General features: G+C 45.9%; 2 protein-coding genes and 1 pseudogene across 2 annotated transcripts; 1 reads left to right on the top strand and 2 right to left on the bottom strand.

The window, feature by feature from the left end:
• Positions 1,915 to 3,103, top strand: LOC8081992 (forkhead box protein D3). The gene has a single exon (XM_002468315.2). The coding sequence runs from the start codon at positions 2,182 to 2,184 to the stop codon at positions 2,773 to 2,775; it is 594 nt and encodes a 197-aa protein (XP_002468360.2). The 5' UTR covers positions 1,915 to 2,181; the 3' UTR covers positions 2,776 to 3,103.
• Positions 8,250 to 10,454, bottom strand: LOC110432619 (annotated as a pseudogene).
• LOC8081917 (alcohol dehydrogenase-like 7) lies at positions 10,283 to 15,820 on the bottom strand. Its single transcript, XM_021450847.1, has 10 exons — positions 15,650 to 15,820; positions 15,298 to 15,434; positions 15,139 to 15,185; positions 11,968 to 12,293; positions 11,800 to 11,882; positions 11,391 to 11,466; positions 11,221 to 11,285; positions 10,987 to 11,082; positions 10,736 to 10,897; positions 10,283 to 10,612 (listed from the first exon to the last, which is right to left on the bottom strand). Exons 1-10 carry the CDS (start codon positions 15,684 to 15,686, stop codon positions 10,496 to 10,498), a joined length of 1,146 nt encoding a protein of 381 aa, XP_021306522.1. The 5' UTR covers positions 15,687 to 15,820; the 3' UTR covers positions 10,283 to 10,495.

Below are 17,022 nucleotides of genomic sequence, written 5' to 3'. Positions count from 1 at the left end.
ATGATTGGACAATATTTATCAAATACAAACAAAAATGCTACTATTTCTATTTTGTAAAAAATTTTGGAACTAAACAAGGCCATAAACAAAGCCTTTTGTCTTCGAACAAACATGAATGCACGTCAAATCGGTAGGAATTGGGAGGCAACTGGTGGCGGCTCACCGACCGGCCAAGCCAACCGGGTGCAAGGCCTTGTTTAGTTTCCAAAAAATTTTGCAAAATTTTTTAATTTCCCGTCACATCACATCTTTAAACGCATGTATGAAGTATTAAATATAAACGAAAATAAAAACTAATTGCACAGTTTGGTCGAAATTGACGAGACGAATCTTTTGAGTCTAGTTAGTATATGATTGTATAATATTTGTCAAATACAAACGAAATTGCCCCTATTATTATTTTGCAAAATTTTTTTTAAAACTAAATAAGGCCCAAGTCCAGGCGGGACGGCACGGCGACAGCAGCCAACGCCGACCAGAAGCTAGCACAGCACGACGACAAGCGAGAGCACGAAAGGCGCTCGCGCGTTGCGCACACACGTGCTACCGCATCTGTATGGCGTGCTGCCCCGACCGCACGCGTACCTGTCCTGTCTTGTCCCGGTCCCGGCGGCCTCTACCAACAAATATTCAGCCGACGCGAACGCCACCAGACGCGGTGCTTCGCTGCACCCGGCCCCCCGTAGCAGCAGCAGCAGCACTGTAGCCTATGATCGGTGGCCCCCGGATGTCTGATCGAGTCTGAACCCACGCCGAGCACGGGGCAACGGCGACCAAATTGTCCTCCCACCATCCGGTGCCGTCCCCGACCAGCACGGCGCACGGCCGTGCGCGAGGCACACGCGGCCGCGCGCATCAGATATCTGAGAGCGTATAGCTGACCAGTCAAGTCCACCGTGCCAGTGACGACGACGGCTACTCGTCGATGTGGAAATGGAATGGAACAACCCCCCGGCACACGCGGTTGCGATCGCGGGCCACGGCCATATCTTTTCTCGCTTTCGACCGTGTGTTTTTCTTTCTTTCTTTCTTTTTCCGTAGTGTGTGTTGATCCAAAGAAAAAAAAAAGTTGGAGGAGGTCGCGAATACCAGATCCCACTGAGTGGAGACGTGCGATTAAAGGAAGCTACGAGACGAGCTTCTTTTGACCGTCCGCTTGCGTGCGTGGCGTCGTCGCGTGGGCTGCGCTCAAGGATTCTCTCTCGCGCTCGCTCCATCTTCTATCGCCTGCGTCAGGAATCTCCCTTTCGTCTGCTGGACGTGTGGGGCGACGGATCGGAACGAGGGAGAATGGCCGGAGACTGCAAACTCGGAGTCCTGGTGATGGACGACCCATTCTTCTACTACTCAAGCCTTGTTTAGTTCCGAAAAGATTTCGGATTTCGGTACTGTAGCACTTTCGTTTGTTTGTGACAAATATTATCTAATTATAGACTAACTAAGATCAAAAGATTCATCTCGCGGTTTTCTAGCTAAACTGTGTAATTAGTTTTTGCTTTCGTCTATATTTAATGCTTCATGCATGTGCCGCAAGATTCGATGTGACGGAGAATCTTAAAAACTTTTTGTTTTGGGATGAACTAAACAAGGCCTCACCAAAAAACATGCGATGTGAACTTCAGCTGTGAAAAGACTTTTTCACCCATGCTAGTCGTCAAAATCCTGTCTGCTGATTAGCGGAATCACAAATTGATTTCCTCGAGGGTACGTCAAGGAAATTTGTTTAGCTGTAACTTGTCACAAAAAGGACAAACTACTAGCGGTATCAGCATATGCTCCTTTATTGGCGACAAATGTGAACGCTGTGTTATTATTACTGCTCAACAAACACAAACGCGGCTTTTTATAATTTCATTCAAATTCAAAAACGAAGCAAAAATGGAGATCCGATATATTGGCTCGCGCAACGCGGCCCCCGCCCTTTTTATCTCAACAAGACAACAACCATTCCCCCTTCTTCCTCAACGGGTCCCCGCGCCTTCACTTCCTCTTCTTCCCCTCGTGTGCGGCCTCCCCGTGCGCCACCGCCAAAACACCGCGCCACCACCCCCCGCCACGCCCGCCGAAAACCCTAAGCATCAGGCACGCCCAGCAACAGCCAACAGCAAAGCACAGTAGCAAGGCGCCGACCGCCGTTGAACAGAGACAGCGGCCGGGGGTTCACTTGGAATTCGTTCGGCGATGCGGCGGTCAGAGTGGGAGGACCGGTGCAAGCGGCACCCGGAGCACCGGATGTCCAAGGGCGTCTGCCCGTACTGCCTCCGGGACCGCCTCGCGCACCTTTCCGCCTCTTCCTCGGCGACCACCACTACGCGGGCCTCGTCCACAGCGACCACGTCCCTGTGCTCCTCCGGCGCCTCGTCCCCGCCGCCGCACCACGCCGCGTTCTCCGCGGACGTCAGCTCCGTCCACGTCGTCGGCGCCGGCTCCTCCTTCGCCGACGTCTCCGCCTTCTCGCAGCCGCTGATGCCGACCTCCGCTAATAAGAAGAAGCCGCCGCCGCCGACGACGACGACGACGACGGGGAGGCAAGACGACGAGGCGGCGGCGCAAACGGCGAGGGGGAAGGGCGAGGTGAAGAGGAAGAAGAGCGGCAAGAAGAAGAAGATCGGGAGGTTCCTGTCGAGGCTCGTCGGGGCGGAGAAGCGGCGGCACGCCGGGGACGGCGACGGCGGCGGCGGCGGCGGCGGCGGCGGCGGCGGCGGCGGCGGCGGCGAGCTCTTCCACTCCAAAACCATGAAGGAGAAGACGGCGTCCAAGTGGGTATTCTTCTGAATTCCCTCATCAGATTCAGATCAGATGCCAACACCATGCGCCACACGCTCGATCGTTCGTGGGTATATAGTTTTTTTTACTCCTTCAAGTACTTCTGTGCTTAAATCTGCAGTTTTAGCATGGTTTCTTCTTCTATTGTGTACACGACTTGACTAAGGCAAAACTATTGATCATTTTGTACTATTTGGGATTTCTTTTGGAAAGGTTATTGGAGAAATCGTGTATGCTTATTTTGTAAAATTAGAAGAGAAAAGAAAACAACAACGAAGTGTATATTATGTGGATCTTATTTCTATGTTCCACCATCCAATCCATAGTGTTTAATTTATATAGTTTGTGTTGTGCCATGAGAAATTATTTGGATTGGTGACGAATCCAACCGGTTTTCTTCTCCACAAACAGTGAATTAGTATCTGATAACCTGTTTTCATCCATTTGAATAGTTTACTGTAATTGACCGGCGATACATGAGATATACATATGAACATCATCTGTGGAGTAGTCAAAATCAATGAACCAAATGGTCTGGTGAGGGCACGATTGGTCTTGGTCATAGATTGGGAGCCAATTTATTTTCTACTGAGGCCTTGTTTAGATGCGAAAAGATTTAGGATTTTACTAGTGTAGCACTTTCATTTGTCGTGGCAAAAATTGTCCAATCATGTACTAACTAGAATTAAAAGATTCATCTCGTAATTTACAGGTAAACTGTGTATTTAGTTTTTATTTATATTTATATTTAATGCTTCATGCATATGCCAAAGGTTCGATGTGACGGAGAATCTTGAAAACTTTTTGGTTTGGGTTAAACTAAACAAGGCCTAATTCCTAGTTACAAGAATTTTGTATTGCAGTACTGATTTCTTTGTTTAAAATAATGTAGATCAACAGTCTATAGTTATTTGGTGATAACCATACCAAACCCTCCAAAACAAGGTTCTCCGAGATTGTCTCATCTTCTTCATTTGTTGTTTTGCTCCTTCTAGCGTCCTGAATCCTCTGCCTGTCTCTTTTGCTTTTTGAGCTCCTTTGCTGGTGTTACATCATTTTGATGTGAAGCTGGCTTGTCCTGATCCGGAATTTGTTTGCTGTTGCCCCGACTCCGTCATCTGCCCGTCGTGCTTGGTTGGGCAGGGTAGCTCAACAAAGCAGCTCCATCTGCTGTTGCCGTTGAGGAAACGGGGTTTCCTGGGTCGTTCTAGGATCTAGAGCATTCTTTCCTGTGGCATGCATCGTTGTACGTGGTGTGTACTTTGAGACCAGAGCCTGTACATGGAACGAGAAAAATCGCCACATGCGCGGGCAAATCCCAAAGTTCATTGCACCTCTGCACATCACATCGATTAGTTTGTAGTGCTCTGGAGAAGACTCTTGAGATGATAAAGGCCTTTAATTTGCCGCTACATTAGCACCTCTGATTGATTAGTTTGTACTAAAAATTTTATATTTTGATCAGATTTTTAGAAAAACCCATCAAAATTTATAACATCAAATTAGTATTAGTAGATATACTATAGAATGTTTTTTTCATAATGTGCTCATTTATATTATAGATGTTCTTACTTTTTTCTATAAAATTAGTTAAACTTAAGATAGTTTGACTTGCACGATTTCGAAAAATTGATTTATTTAGAGATAGAGGCAGTAATTGTCTTTGCGGTGCTTAAGAGCCTCTTTAGATGCTTTGTTATAAACTTTAAATCTCTATAAACTTTAGAGGTAAAGTCTCCAAACCGGTGGTCTAAATTTAGCTCTAAGCTTTAATTCACCTCATGTTAGACCATTAGATCTCAAAACTAAGCTAAAATACTCTATTGTTATTAGAGTTCTAAAGTTTAGATGATGGATCCAAATAGGTCTTAAGAAGGAATAACGGTTTAGATAATATTTTACCAAGATGCAGTAACTTTTGACCACCATTTATAACGGTGTGCAAGGATAGAAACAGGATGGATATTTCTTGATATTCTTCTGTCCCGAAATGGTCAAAACACTATGGATAGTTCGTATCTGAATCCAAACATTTAATATCTGACCATATCTGAATGTGAATACTCAAAATCAGATTTCTGATAGTATATGAAATAGATATCAATCTCCAAATAATGTGTATCCGATTCTCAGATGCTAGAACAAAATTTAGAATATAATACGAGGTATAAGATATAATACAGGATCACCGGTATTCATCTGTATTTGATCAGGATTTCAACCGTACCAGTGTGCTAGTAAAAATGTAAAATTGCTCACTATATTCTCATGCGACCGTTTTAAATAACTTCAACATACTTCATGGCAGATTCCTTAGCTAGACAGGCTTATTATTCAGAAAATTTACAACTTAAGAGCCTCCTCTACACACTGTGGTGCAATTTGCTCTATACGCAAGCTCTATTATCCGTAGACTTGCCTTAGGCCAATCTCAGTAGAGGTTCCACCAGGATGTCATGCACATTTATTAGAGCGCCATGTCGTCAAAACTGCACTTTTCGCATGAAACGAAGAGAAGAGAGAATGAAGTAGTTTCACTATGGTGAAACTCTACGGGCGTTGTTTCCCACGCGGTGAAATGAGATGAAATCCCCACTGAGGGCCAAATTGTTTCACCATCTTGCATGTGATCCAATCATTTTGCAGCAATTAAATGCTTTGCTTAGCTTTGGAAACAACAAAGTGAAATGCTCCATTGCAGGAGTTATTTCATAGATGATTTCATTTTAATCTCGATGACGTGTTGGTATGTGAAACCGTGCAGTGACACTGTCCATTGAGACTGGCCTGATGAAAACATTATTGCGGCTTCATGCTGCTAATTAATATATTCCTGTTCCTTGACAAAAAAAATACACATACCATTCACTTGTCAACATTTGTTTGCAATACTTGTATACTTTCGATCGGTGGGAAAAACATTACGATATTAAATAACAAATGGAGTTGCCAACAATGTGTTTTTTTTTGTAATTTTTTTTTATCATTTCTGTCTGTGTAAGCGAGTAGCAAGAGGAGTCTCATAATTTTATTGTCAACTGTGTTTATTTGACACAGTATTTCTGTTGTCCATTTTTTTAATATATCTTGAAGGGTTTATTTAGTGAAATGCTAGTTGTATTCTAAATTAAATTAGTTGCTTGTCCAAACAGCCTGTGTCTAACTGACTAAGCCATAGGTTTAATGTAGCGGGGCTCAAATAGTTTTAGGAACATATAGTTGTGCAGTTTCTAGATAGCCAAGTCAGAGTTTGATGAACAATTGTTCACATACGCAACTCTGCATTCATGACGAAACCGGCAGGAATATTTCATACAAACGTATTTGACCGAAACAAAAACGTACGCTCGGTCAAGGAAGAATAAGATATATATTACAATCTGTGGCGAGGGAATGCTTGCCCTTCGTGCAAGCCTCTAAAATACACATGAACATCAGAAAACTGAGTTGACCATGTGCTCATTATCGGACCAGATTGATTAGGCTTGATTGGATGAGCTATTCACGGATACTATACAATATACAGGTTGGAGTTCTGGCAACCGTCACAACCAGCTCGATGATAGAGTACAGAGTACATAGTACATGGATGCACACCGGCCGCTGGAAGTTGTGCAAGTGCAATGAAGCTAGTAGGCAGGTCGCAGCGCAGAGCGCTGTTGTTGTGACTGTCGGCTGCAGAGGTTGCACACCTGAAACTGGGACGTGTCACCACCGACCGGTGTGGCGGTGTATCGGATGTGGACCTGGGAGCGACCCTCACAACAATTCCTTCCCTTCCGTTGACGTGGAAAGCCGGGCGGCCACCGCACGCGCGGCTCTGTGCTCTGGATTCTTGCCTTGTTGGCGGACCAAGACCGGTGGCGGGTCACTGCGTCGCGTCGACCTAAATTCCCGTTTCCAGAGCGCTGTAGAGCAGGTCTACGGACTACGGTGCGGCACCGGGTGGGCACTGGGCAGTGGGCAGCGTTGTCCACCGTCGCGCGGCGAGATCGTGGAACCGGTTCACGTGCGTGTCACCGTGCGTCCGTGCCGGAAGTCAGGACTCAGGAGGGAGTTACCAGGGCCGTGTGCGCTCCGTATATTTTGGGCCTAAAAAATTTGGGCTAGACTATGGTCACCTGATCTGGCACGGGCCGCCTAAGGTACAGCTCCGACTATGCATCACACAAAGCTGCCTTTTTTTCCCCGGGCATATAAAATGTAATAAAATCCGTTTGCTAAATTCGAATTTTGTTGGACTGTCAAGTGATGGTTAAATAATAACCACGTAAAGTTTTGGGAATTAGAAATTTTGCTAGTGTCTTTTGTGGTGCTTACAATCACTCGATCTTTGTGCATTTGAGTTGCTACTGTGATTGCCTCTTGAGATCTGTCCTCTCTGGCTCCGGTGAGGGTTCCACTGAGATTAGGTTAAATTCTGTGAAACCATGCAAAAAGAGGGGTGGCGCTACTTGCACCTGAACTTGTATTCGTAACTATTCTTCACTTATCAATGAAAGCCGATAGCAGATCTTTCAAAAATAAAAGAGGTTACATTCATGCGCTTTGGATTGAGGTCTCCTTGGAAATGCAGGATCTCCCCCTCTCCCGTCTCCGGTGTTCCTTTTTATAGAAATGAACTCGTTTCGCTGAAACTCCTACATAAATCCTAAGAAAATTCTACGTTCCAAAGTGACACTGAATTATCATCTGTGGTCTCCGAGCTAAAGCCTTCTTTGAGATGCTGGATTTTTTCTGTTTCCTACGTTTTTATATAAATGAATTAGTTTACATATATTTATAAATACTCCATCCTCCTAAATTATAAGTCATTCCAAAAATCTTAGAGAGTCAAAGTTTTTTAAATTTTACCAAATTTACTCCCTCCGTCTCAAGATATTAGGCGCAACTGCTTTTTCAGTGAGTCCCAGGATACAAGGCGCCAGACTCTTCCGATGCATGCAACAGCTAGTGCAGTAGCATGTTTTGCATGCACAATTTACTGCAGATTGCTATACCTCCTCGTTTTACTCCCATCCGTTAGATGAGCTCCGTAATTTGCATCTGCGTGTAGGCATGCATGGGAGTAGCTCGGTGTTTTGGCTAACGGCGCCGTGAAGAAACGTTGCATGCATTAAAATGGAGATGGAACCCAAGAGAAATTTTTAGGAGCACGCGCTAATTAGTTTGCTCCTTGGTCTTTGTGATTTTTGAGTTGCGCCTAGTATCGTGAGACGGAGGGAGTATATAGCAAAATAATAGCATTTTTGGTATCAACCAAGTATCATTAAATTCTTTGTTAGTTATATTTTTATAGTGTACCTATTTTATGACATAAATCTTTATATTTCTCTCTATATTTTTGATCAAATTTGAAAATGCTTTGACTCTTCAGGATTATTAGAATGACTTATAATTTGAAATAGAGGCAGTATAAGTGTACATGCGTTATTCCCGTGTTTCGGAGTTCTAAAAGGAGCACCGGTGGGCAGTGCCCTGGATTCCCATCCAACTTCTGTAGACACCTTCAACACTCCTCAGTTTCACCCTGAGCTTATCAGCTGCGCATTCTCAACACGGTGTACACTGGTCAATTTTAAGATGTCACAGATATGATATACTACTCCAATACAGTAATATACACCACACAAGAATCCAGGAGCACCCTCAAGATTAGGAGAGCAAAAAAGGAACCAGTTGCCACTGCCCTGTTTCCCAGCCAGCGGCTATTTGTTAGTGAAGCTCTTCCACCTGAACAAGCTGCCAACCTTGCGAAGGACCACCCGCCGCCGGGCAGGCAACCTCGGCATCGACGAGAACACGCCCAAATCAACACCCTTCTGGTCGTCCATCGTGCCAAATATGTCGTACGCCGAACCTTCGTATGTCTCCGACAGCCGCCGCGGTCGCGTGATTCCGGCCGGCGGACTTATCTTCGAGTCCGACGGGTACTTCTCCAGCCCCGGCGGTCCTACCCTTACACGCGGCGTCTGGCACTCCTCCGCCTCCAGCTTTGCAGCCGCGGCGGCGGCGGCGGCCGCCGTGGGGCTCGACGACGTCGCCACGAGCATGCTCTGCAGCTCCTTGACGCTGTCCCGCGCCGCGGCCTCGCTCATCCGGAGGCACTCCAGCTCCTGCTTCGTGCACTTCACGGCGGTGTCCTTGTCGCCGAGCACGCCCTTGAGCAGCGCGTTCTCGCTCCTTGCCTCCTCCAGCGCCTCCTTCGCCACCTTGGTGTCCTTCACCGCCTGCTTCAGGATGTCCCGTAGCTTGGCGACCTCGGCCCGCCAGGAGCGCTGCGACTCGAGGAGCCGCGCGTTCTCGCGCCGCGCCTCGTCGAGCTCGGCCTCCGTCGACTTCATGCACGCCGTGAACCCGGCCTCCTTGCCCCGCCACGTGGTGAACGACTCCTCGGCCTCGGCGCGGAGCCGCGCCGCCTCGTCCGACAGCGCCCGGAGCTTCTCGTCCTTGCGCTTCGCCGACATGTGCAGGCGGTCGGCGTCCAGCCTGGCCGACTCCGCCTCGTGCTGCGCGCGCGCCAGCTGCTGCTTCGTCGTGTGCAGCTCCGCGTTCACCTCCTTGAGCGCCTGCACGAACTCCTCCATCGCCTTCTTGCTCTTCTCCTCCGCCGCCAGGGCCACCCGCAGCTCGCCGTGAACCCTCTGCATGTCGCGGTCGCGCCGGTTCCTCGGCGTCGTGGCGAGGGGGCTTCTGTCGGCCTCCAGCCTCTGGACGGTGTCCTGCAGCGACGCGATCTGGAGCTTGGCTTCCTCGAGCGATATCTTGGTGAGCTCCAGCTGCTTCGTCTGCGTCGCCAGCGAGTCGAGCATCCGTTTCTCGGATTCCCGCGACACGGCGAGATCGGCCTCGAGCGTCTCAATCGCGGTGCGGTCATTGGCCGAAGCCAGCGCCTTCCAGTCGGTCACCTCCAGGACGCGGTGCGCGCGGTCTCGCTCGTCGCGCACCTTGCGCAGCTCGCCCCGAAGCTGGGCGACCTGATGATCCATGTCCCGCCGGCTTTCCTGCATCTCGTCCTCGACGGATTGAGCGGTTCTTGAAATGCTGCACGGCGATCGGAGCAAGGGATCTTGGACCCTGGAGGGATCGGCGAGTGGAAATGCGCTAAAATTTGAGGCATTCCGAGGAAGGAGAGGATAAAAAGGGGGGACGTCGTCGCATGCATGCGTGGATTTGCAGGTTTTGCTAAACCTGTGGTGTGGAATGCCAATCTAAACTTGGAGCGAATGATATGTTTACCTGCAATCCTGCCTGAACTGGTGGCTCCAGCTATAGTTTGTACATATAAGCACTACTACTATATTTGGAGCAATTGAGCTTCACGTGTGCTACAAAGCCTCATAGAATTAGGGATATCAATGGGCTCCGATATCGGATTCCTCACGGTGAGTTCCTCTATTAAGGGATAGAGACGTGCTGTGTTGAGTTTACTATATCAATGACACATATAGTCCATCATTAATACTTTACTAATGTTCATCAAGAACGGCAAAAAATGTTCATCAAGAATGGCAGGTTGTGAAAAATAACTAGATAGAGCCGCAATTTAAAATGTGGGAACGTTAATCAGGTCTAGTTTGACATTTGAACGTAAAGAAAAAGAATGGAAAACTCGAATGCACAATACAGAGAACATTTATTTTGGCAGCTGCTAAACCATTAATTTCCACTGAAAGAGGCGCAAGCATCACAGCGCAGCTTCACGTTCGGTTCCGAAACTCTAGTTGCATCACCTGTCCATCCATATGGTGCACCTGACACTCTTCCCTTGGAGCAGCAGGTCAAAAGCTTCATTGATGTCATTGAGGCCAACTTCATGGGTTATGAACTTGTCAAGCTCCAGCTCCTAAACAGAGGTAAACCAAGAAAGATTATCGCTGCAACAAAATGCCAGGAGTCCATGCATACAAAGCCAAGACTGGAACTATAATGGTGACACTATGCTCGGTATGTCTGATTTTAGCTGTACCTTGTTCAGGTACTTGTCTGCGAGAATGGGAATGTCCTGCTTAGGCTTCACCCCTCCGAACATGGACCCAATGACAGACTTCCCGCGGAGGATCTCATGAGAAGAGACAGCGAGAGGGGCGCCGTGCATTTCCACTCCAAGAATGATCGTCTTGCCCCACCCCTGAACGAAATAAACACAAAAGGGTAGGGCATTCATAACACAAGATCGATTCAAGTAGCAGCGTGGCGCCACGAGTGTAGTGTGCATACCTCTCGGGAGCTCTGAAATGCGTCGTTCATCAGCGCTGCCAGTCCAATGCACTCGAAGCAGTAGTCCGCGCCACCGTCAGTCATCTCGACGATCGCCTGTTGACAACCAAAACAGGATGTGATGTTAAGGCTGAGAGAGAAAAAATGTGATTAAAAGATGGGCACTTGGGGGAAGATCACCCCTACTGCTACTAAAAAAAATGAGATGCAAATGGCAAGAACACGGGTGATCACCTGGTAGACAGGTTTCTCGCCAAGTTCTTTTGGATTGATAAAATGTGTCATGCCGAACTTCTTGCCTGCAGGAAGAAACAGTGGACGAAGTGCGTCAGAACTTTGCATTTAAGAAGTTGAAGTAATGAAGTTCAGAACAGTCTCAATCAAGGTAGAAACAAAAGGCTTGCCAAGTTCATATTTATCAGGGTTTATATCCACGCCTATTATCTTTGACGCCCCACAAATCCTGGCTCCTTCAGCTACCTACATGTCAAAATTTCAAATATTAGTATTCAGCATTGTAGTGCCCAGAAAACTTTTTTTTTTGACATTTGTAGAAGACGAAAGCTACAATCACAGTGTGAAGAAACTCTTTTTTTGCTACGTATACAAAAATAACTATTCTGTCATCAAGGAGGATATATATACTACGAGTTGTGCTCAACTAAATACTTCGCTTTTTGAAACGACAGCTGAATACTAGACAGAGGTTAAATCTCAGTTAAGTGTTGGTGTCAAACTCTGAATTTCTGAGTAGTGTACATATTGGTAGTAATAAATGAAGAAAAACGTGGAGCTCTGAATGTGTTACTTAACCGCCAATCCTACAGCGCCGAGGCCAAAGATAGCGACCGAAGATCCAGGCTCAACTTTCGCCAGCTTCCATGCGGCTCCGACACCTGCGATTTTCTTGGGTCCGATCGAGTTAAATATCACCAACGATGCGCCACAGCAACAAGCAAATGTGTCATCTGCGGCACCAACCAGTGGAGGCGCCGCAGCTGAGCAGGCAGGCGAGCGCCGGCGGCATGGCGGGGTTGACCTTGACGGCGTGGTTCACGTCCACCACGGTGTACTCGGCGAAGCTGGACACGCCCAGGAAGTGGTGGAGCGGGCGCCCCTGGGCGTCGCTGAACCGGGTGGTGCCGTCGCGCGGCATCCCCGGGCGCACCGCGAACCGGTACTTGGAGCACATGTTGCTCCGCGCGGACCTGCAGTCCACGCACTCGCTGCACTGCCCCAGGAACGTCGGCACCACGGCGTCGCCCGCGGCGAACTCCTCCACGTGCTCGCCGACGCTCTCCACAACCCTGCACAGGCATGCCAGTATCAGCTTGTGACCAGGTTCCGATTAGCAGGCTCCTGATGACAATCCACTAAGCCGCTAGTCCTTTAGCTATGTCAGGAATGCATCAATTCCTTTACTGCCATGGATCTCTCAAATTCCAAACAAATTTGGTGGGGGCATGTCAATTGCTTCGAACACATTTTCAGTTGAAGTTCCTAACAGATCTGAGGGGTATTTTATTTTTATAATGCAGAGGAGGTTAATTCGGAAACAAAATAAAGGATTTTTTTAATTATCCTTTTGTAATAGTGTTTGTGGGCAATTGAAAAGTAAATTTTAGGCAAATTTGCATAATCTTTCACAATGGAAGATGTAGAAAATTTAGATGAAAATTTAGGGATTATTTTAAATTATGTTTTTGTAGAGGTAGACAATTTAGATGTAGATTTAAAGGGTTATTTCATTTATTTTTCATAGCGATGGATGTGGATTATTTAGCAAATTTGGAGTTTACTTAATGTCTTTTATAATATTAGGGGTATGTATATTTTTAGAAAAAAGATTGTACCCACTAGTTATTATTGGCGATGTGATAATTTAATTAATAATACTACTAAGATTCTTTTTCAAACAAGAACCACTAATGTAACTAGAAAAAAAAATCAACTTGTATGGAAACAACCCATCTCTCGCGCAACCTTGTTTAGTTCCTCCCCAAAAGTTTACACCCTATCCACCGAATGTTTAGACACATGCACAGAGTGTTAAATATAGACTAAAAAATAACTAATTACACATATTGCGAGCATAATTAGTCCATGGTTTGATAATAAAGGCTACAGTAACACATGTGCTAATGACGTATTAATTGAGCTTAATAAATTCATCTTGCAAATTTTGTAATTTATTTTATATTAGTATTGAACACTCCATGCGACACCACTGTGTAACACTCGATATGACACCCTAAAATTTTACACCCCGAACTATGCCAAGTTTTTTATATACAAGCTGATATGTTTTTTCTCTTGATTTTAATCAGTAGGGTATTTTATATTACCTGCAAAAAAGGGAATAAGTAGCAAATGTTGTTTGGTTTGCAGCTACAGAAAAAAATACACTACATTCCACCTAATATGAACACTAACGCTGCTGACGTCCTCTTGCTAAGAGATTCGACAGTTGACTTAGCTTGAGCTAAACAATGCAGGTTTTCAGTTGTGCAGTCAATTCTGAGTTAACTTCAATGATATCTCACTACTCACTACAGTACCCAACGTCACCGTGCAACTTGTTACTCGTCAGAATTCGCCGAAGCGTGAGCGCGCGGTACTAACGCAAATGTCATTTACTGGTTAGGGCAGTCCCAATGGAAAATTAATTATGGTTTCTATCTCTATTAAATGACTTGCCAACTAAGCAAAATACTGATGTGGCAGTCTAATTAATAAGAAAAGAGAAAAAAAAATTGAGGAAACTGTTTCCTCGTAGGGAAACGACGTCTTCGATTGAATCGAGGCACGAAGAAACGAGGATTTTCCCGTTGGGAAGAAACCAGCCGTTTCGGGCTCGCACGCGCTTATCTGCGCCGCTGTGCTCGCTTGCCGGACGCGCTCGCTCGAGCCGCCTGCAACGGCCAAGCTCGCCCGTGCCGGCCGCAGTAGCTTGCCTGACGCACTCGCCCGCACCGGCCGCGGTCACGCGTGACGGCCAGGCTCGCCTGTGTCGTCGCGTTCGTCCGCGCTGCCCGTGGCGCCGGCCGGCCACCGCCCAGGCACCCACACACGCGCAGAGGTCGGAGAGGCTGTAGATCGACTCAGAGGAGGATGCACAGGCGCAACTGATGTGGCCTGTAGCTCGCGTGCACGGACGCATGCCGGCCGGCCACCGCCCACACACGCGCAGAGGTCGGAGATCGACTCGAGAGGAGGATGCACAGGCGCAATGGATGTGGCGTGTAGCTCGCGTGCCTGGACGCTGGTCAGCCACCGTCCACACACACGTTGCTGCAGATCCTGTGTCCATTGCTTTTGGTTCTAGAGAGAACGAGGGGGAAGAGAGAGCATAGGATTCCTGTCACTGTGCTTGGGATGGCAGAGAGAAGCAGGGAAGAGAGAGCGCATCAGAGGAAGAGATTAAGGAGACATTGAAAAAAAGAGAGTGTATTTATTACCCAAAGACAACTCCATTGTGGAGGATAGTTTCTATAGATAATTTTATATTAATAATTGCTATGAAAAATGTGCATAGTTTCTATCACCCTTATATACTTAGTGTTTCTTGACGAAACTGGTTATGCTTAGTTTATCGGAACCTTTTGACAATTGCATTATGTCCACTTTGTACATGTGAATTGGTGAGCAGCAGTATACATCAAAGTTCAACTTTCCATGCTATATAGTTTTTCTTTTATGAAGCGTCAGTTACAAAGACAACCACGAAAGACGACACACATGTAGCATTTCAACGTCAAACATCACTCTAGCCTTCAAGGCCTTGTTTAGATATGAAAATTTTTTGGATTTCACTACTGTATCATTTTCGTTTGTTTGTGGTAAATATTGTCTAATCATAGACTAACTAGGGTCAAAAGATTTGTCTCGCGATTTACAGTCAAACTGTGTGATTAGTTTTTGTTTTCGTATATATTTAATGTTTTATGGATGTGCCGTAAGATTCGATGTGATAGGAAATCTTGAAAACTTTTTGGATTTTATGGTGAACTAAACAAGGCCCAAGTTTTGATAAAGTCGACGGCGGGAAACACAAAGACACGGCATATTTTGTCAACGAACGCTGTTGAAATTGAGTGACCAATAGGGGAAAAAAAAATTTGTGCGGCAAGGAACTGTGTAGCGAGCACTCACCCGAAGGCTTCGTGGCCAAATATTCTGGGGAAAATGCCAGGGAAATCCTGCAAAGTTCACACAAACAGACGAAGTATACGACACTCGTGAGGCGGTGTAGGCCACGGCGGTGAGGGCCACAACAAGGTCGATGGCCGGCGATTTGCAGGAAAGCCAAACCTTCATGCGCCAGAACGTGACGTCGCTGTGGCAGAGCGACGTGCAGATGATCCTTATCCTGACCTCGTGCTCCTTGGGCGGGTCCACGACGATCTCCTCGATGGCCAGCGGCTCGCCGGCGGCCCTGCACACGGCCGCTGCTCGTCACCGGAAAGGGAAGCGACGACTGGTTAGACTAAGGCCGCTGGGAAGGGAGAAAGACGAAGCCACATGTTTGCTGATATGAAAAGTCATAATTTAAAGTATTGTTCGCTGATTTACGGTGAGAAAAAAACACTACTAAGATAAGCCTAACGCATAAGGCAGCTGAATCCAAACTGACGCGGCAGAGCTCAAGAATCCAGCTGCATACCTTTGCATCGGATTGGTTTGGGGCCATGGTTCTCCATCGAGGATGCAGAAGACTCGCCGGTGGTGCCCAGTAGATGCGTTCGAAGGGCGCACGGTGTGGTTGCGAGAGACCAGAGCCAGAGCAGGCATCGATATATATAAAATGGCCAGAGCTTTGTCCTCTACAGTTCAGACGTTCTGTTTCTTTTATATTTTTCTTCTTCCTTGACAGCGTTGTTGTCCGTGGAAGGAAACAACTGGGTGATCCGCCGCTCCGCGATTTGGCGTCGTGGGGAAGATGCTCTCGACTTGCCGTCGTCGACTCTCTGCAACTTTTCTTTTTTAAAAATTTTATTTATGCTCAGTTCTTGTCCATCTCATCTGCTGCAAAAAGAAAAAAAAAAACTTCCACCTAAAAAGGATGGAACTCAAATTCTGCCTTTAGTCATATTATGTACGGTTTGATAAAATTCATATAAAAAAAGTATCAATTATAACACTATAAATGCGTACCATAAAAATATAATGACACCTATTTGCCATTAGAAATATTGATATCTTTTTTATAAATTTGCTAATTATTAGCCATGCTCTTAGCTAATCTATGTTTTTCCTTGAAACACCACTTTTTTGGGAATGGTGGTAGTATCGCATTAATCAGGAATAAATATAACAGCATCATGCAAAATATGATTAATATATATTGACTTTCGTCATAATTAAAAATGGATAAGAAGAGTAGTGGGCTTTATATACAAATTACAAATAAAAGTACTAGATAAGGAATTCATGTTGGACACAATTAACAAATAGCTAATTATAGAATTAGAAAATAATAGATAGTTAATATTGGATTTGAAGACAGAATATTTGATTAAAGAGCCCATAGAAATTTAATTAATTAATAGCAAAACTTTGAGTATCAAGGAGCCACCTTGTTGGTCCTTGGATCTAATGTACCTCTAACACGTACAAGTATGTCTACCTGCCTTTTATTGTCCATCCAAAGATAGAGAAATTAAAGTCCATATATGATCTAGTTACTTGTATGGTATAAGGGTCTAGTCACAAACACACCTCTTGCATAAATGAAAGAATAGCATAGTGTGTGTTGGTCAAGATCCTCCAAAATTCATCTATGTATGATGTATCAAACAATAAGTAACAAACAGTTCTCCTAACTTACTAGCACTACCTGAAGACCCTATGCAAATGCTGAAAATGGTTCGAGAAGATTGCACTTCGCGAATCAAATATATATCTAGTGTTGATGCTTGAAGGAAGGGTGAATGAGAGGAACATAACGAACAATAAAACCTCACTGGTGGTTCCCACAATGGACTTACTCGTAGGGTTGTTTTTAGTTAAGAGAATGATGATACTAGTATTAAAAAA

The sequence above is a fragment of the Sorghum bicolor genome, chromosome 1 (assembly GCF_000003195.3).
Source record: "Sorghum bicolor cultivar BTx623 chromosome 1, Sorghum_bicolor_NCBIv3, whole genome shotgun sequence".
Taxonomy (NCBI): domain Eukaryota; kingdom Viridiplantae; phylum Streptophyta; class Magnoliopsida; order Poales; family Poaceae; genus Sorghum; species Sorghum bicolor.
The sequence above is the reverse complement of the archived record's forward strand: the minus strand, read 5'-3'. Positions and strand labels throughout refer to the sequence as shown.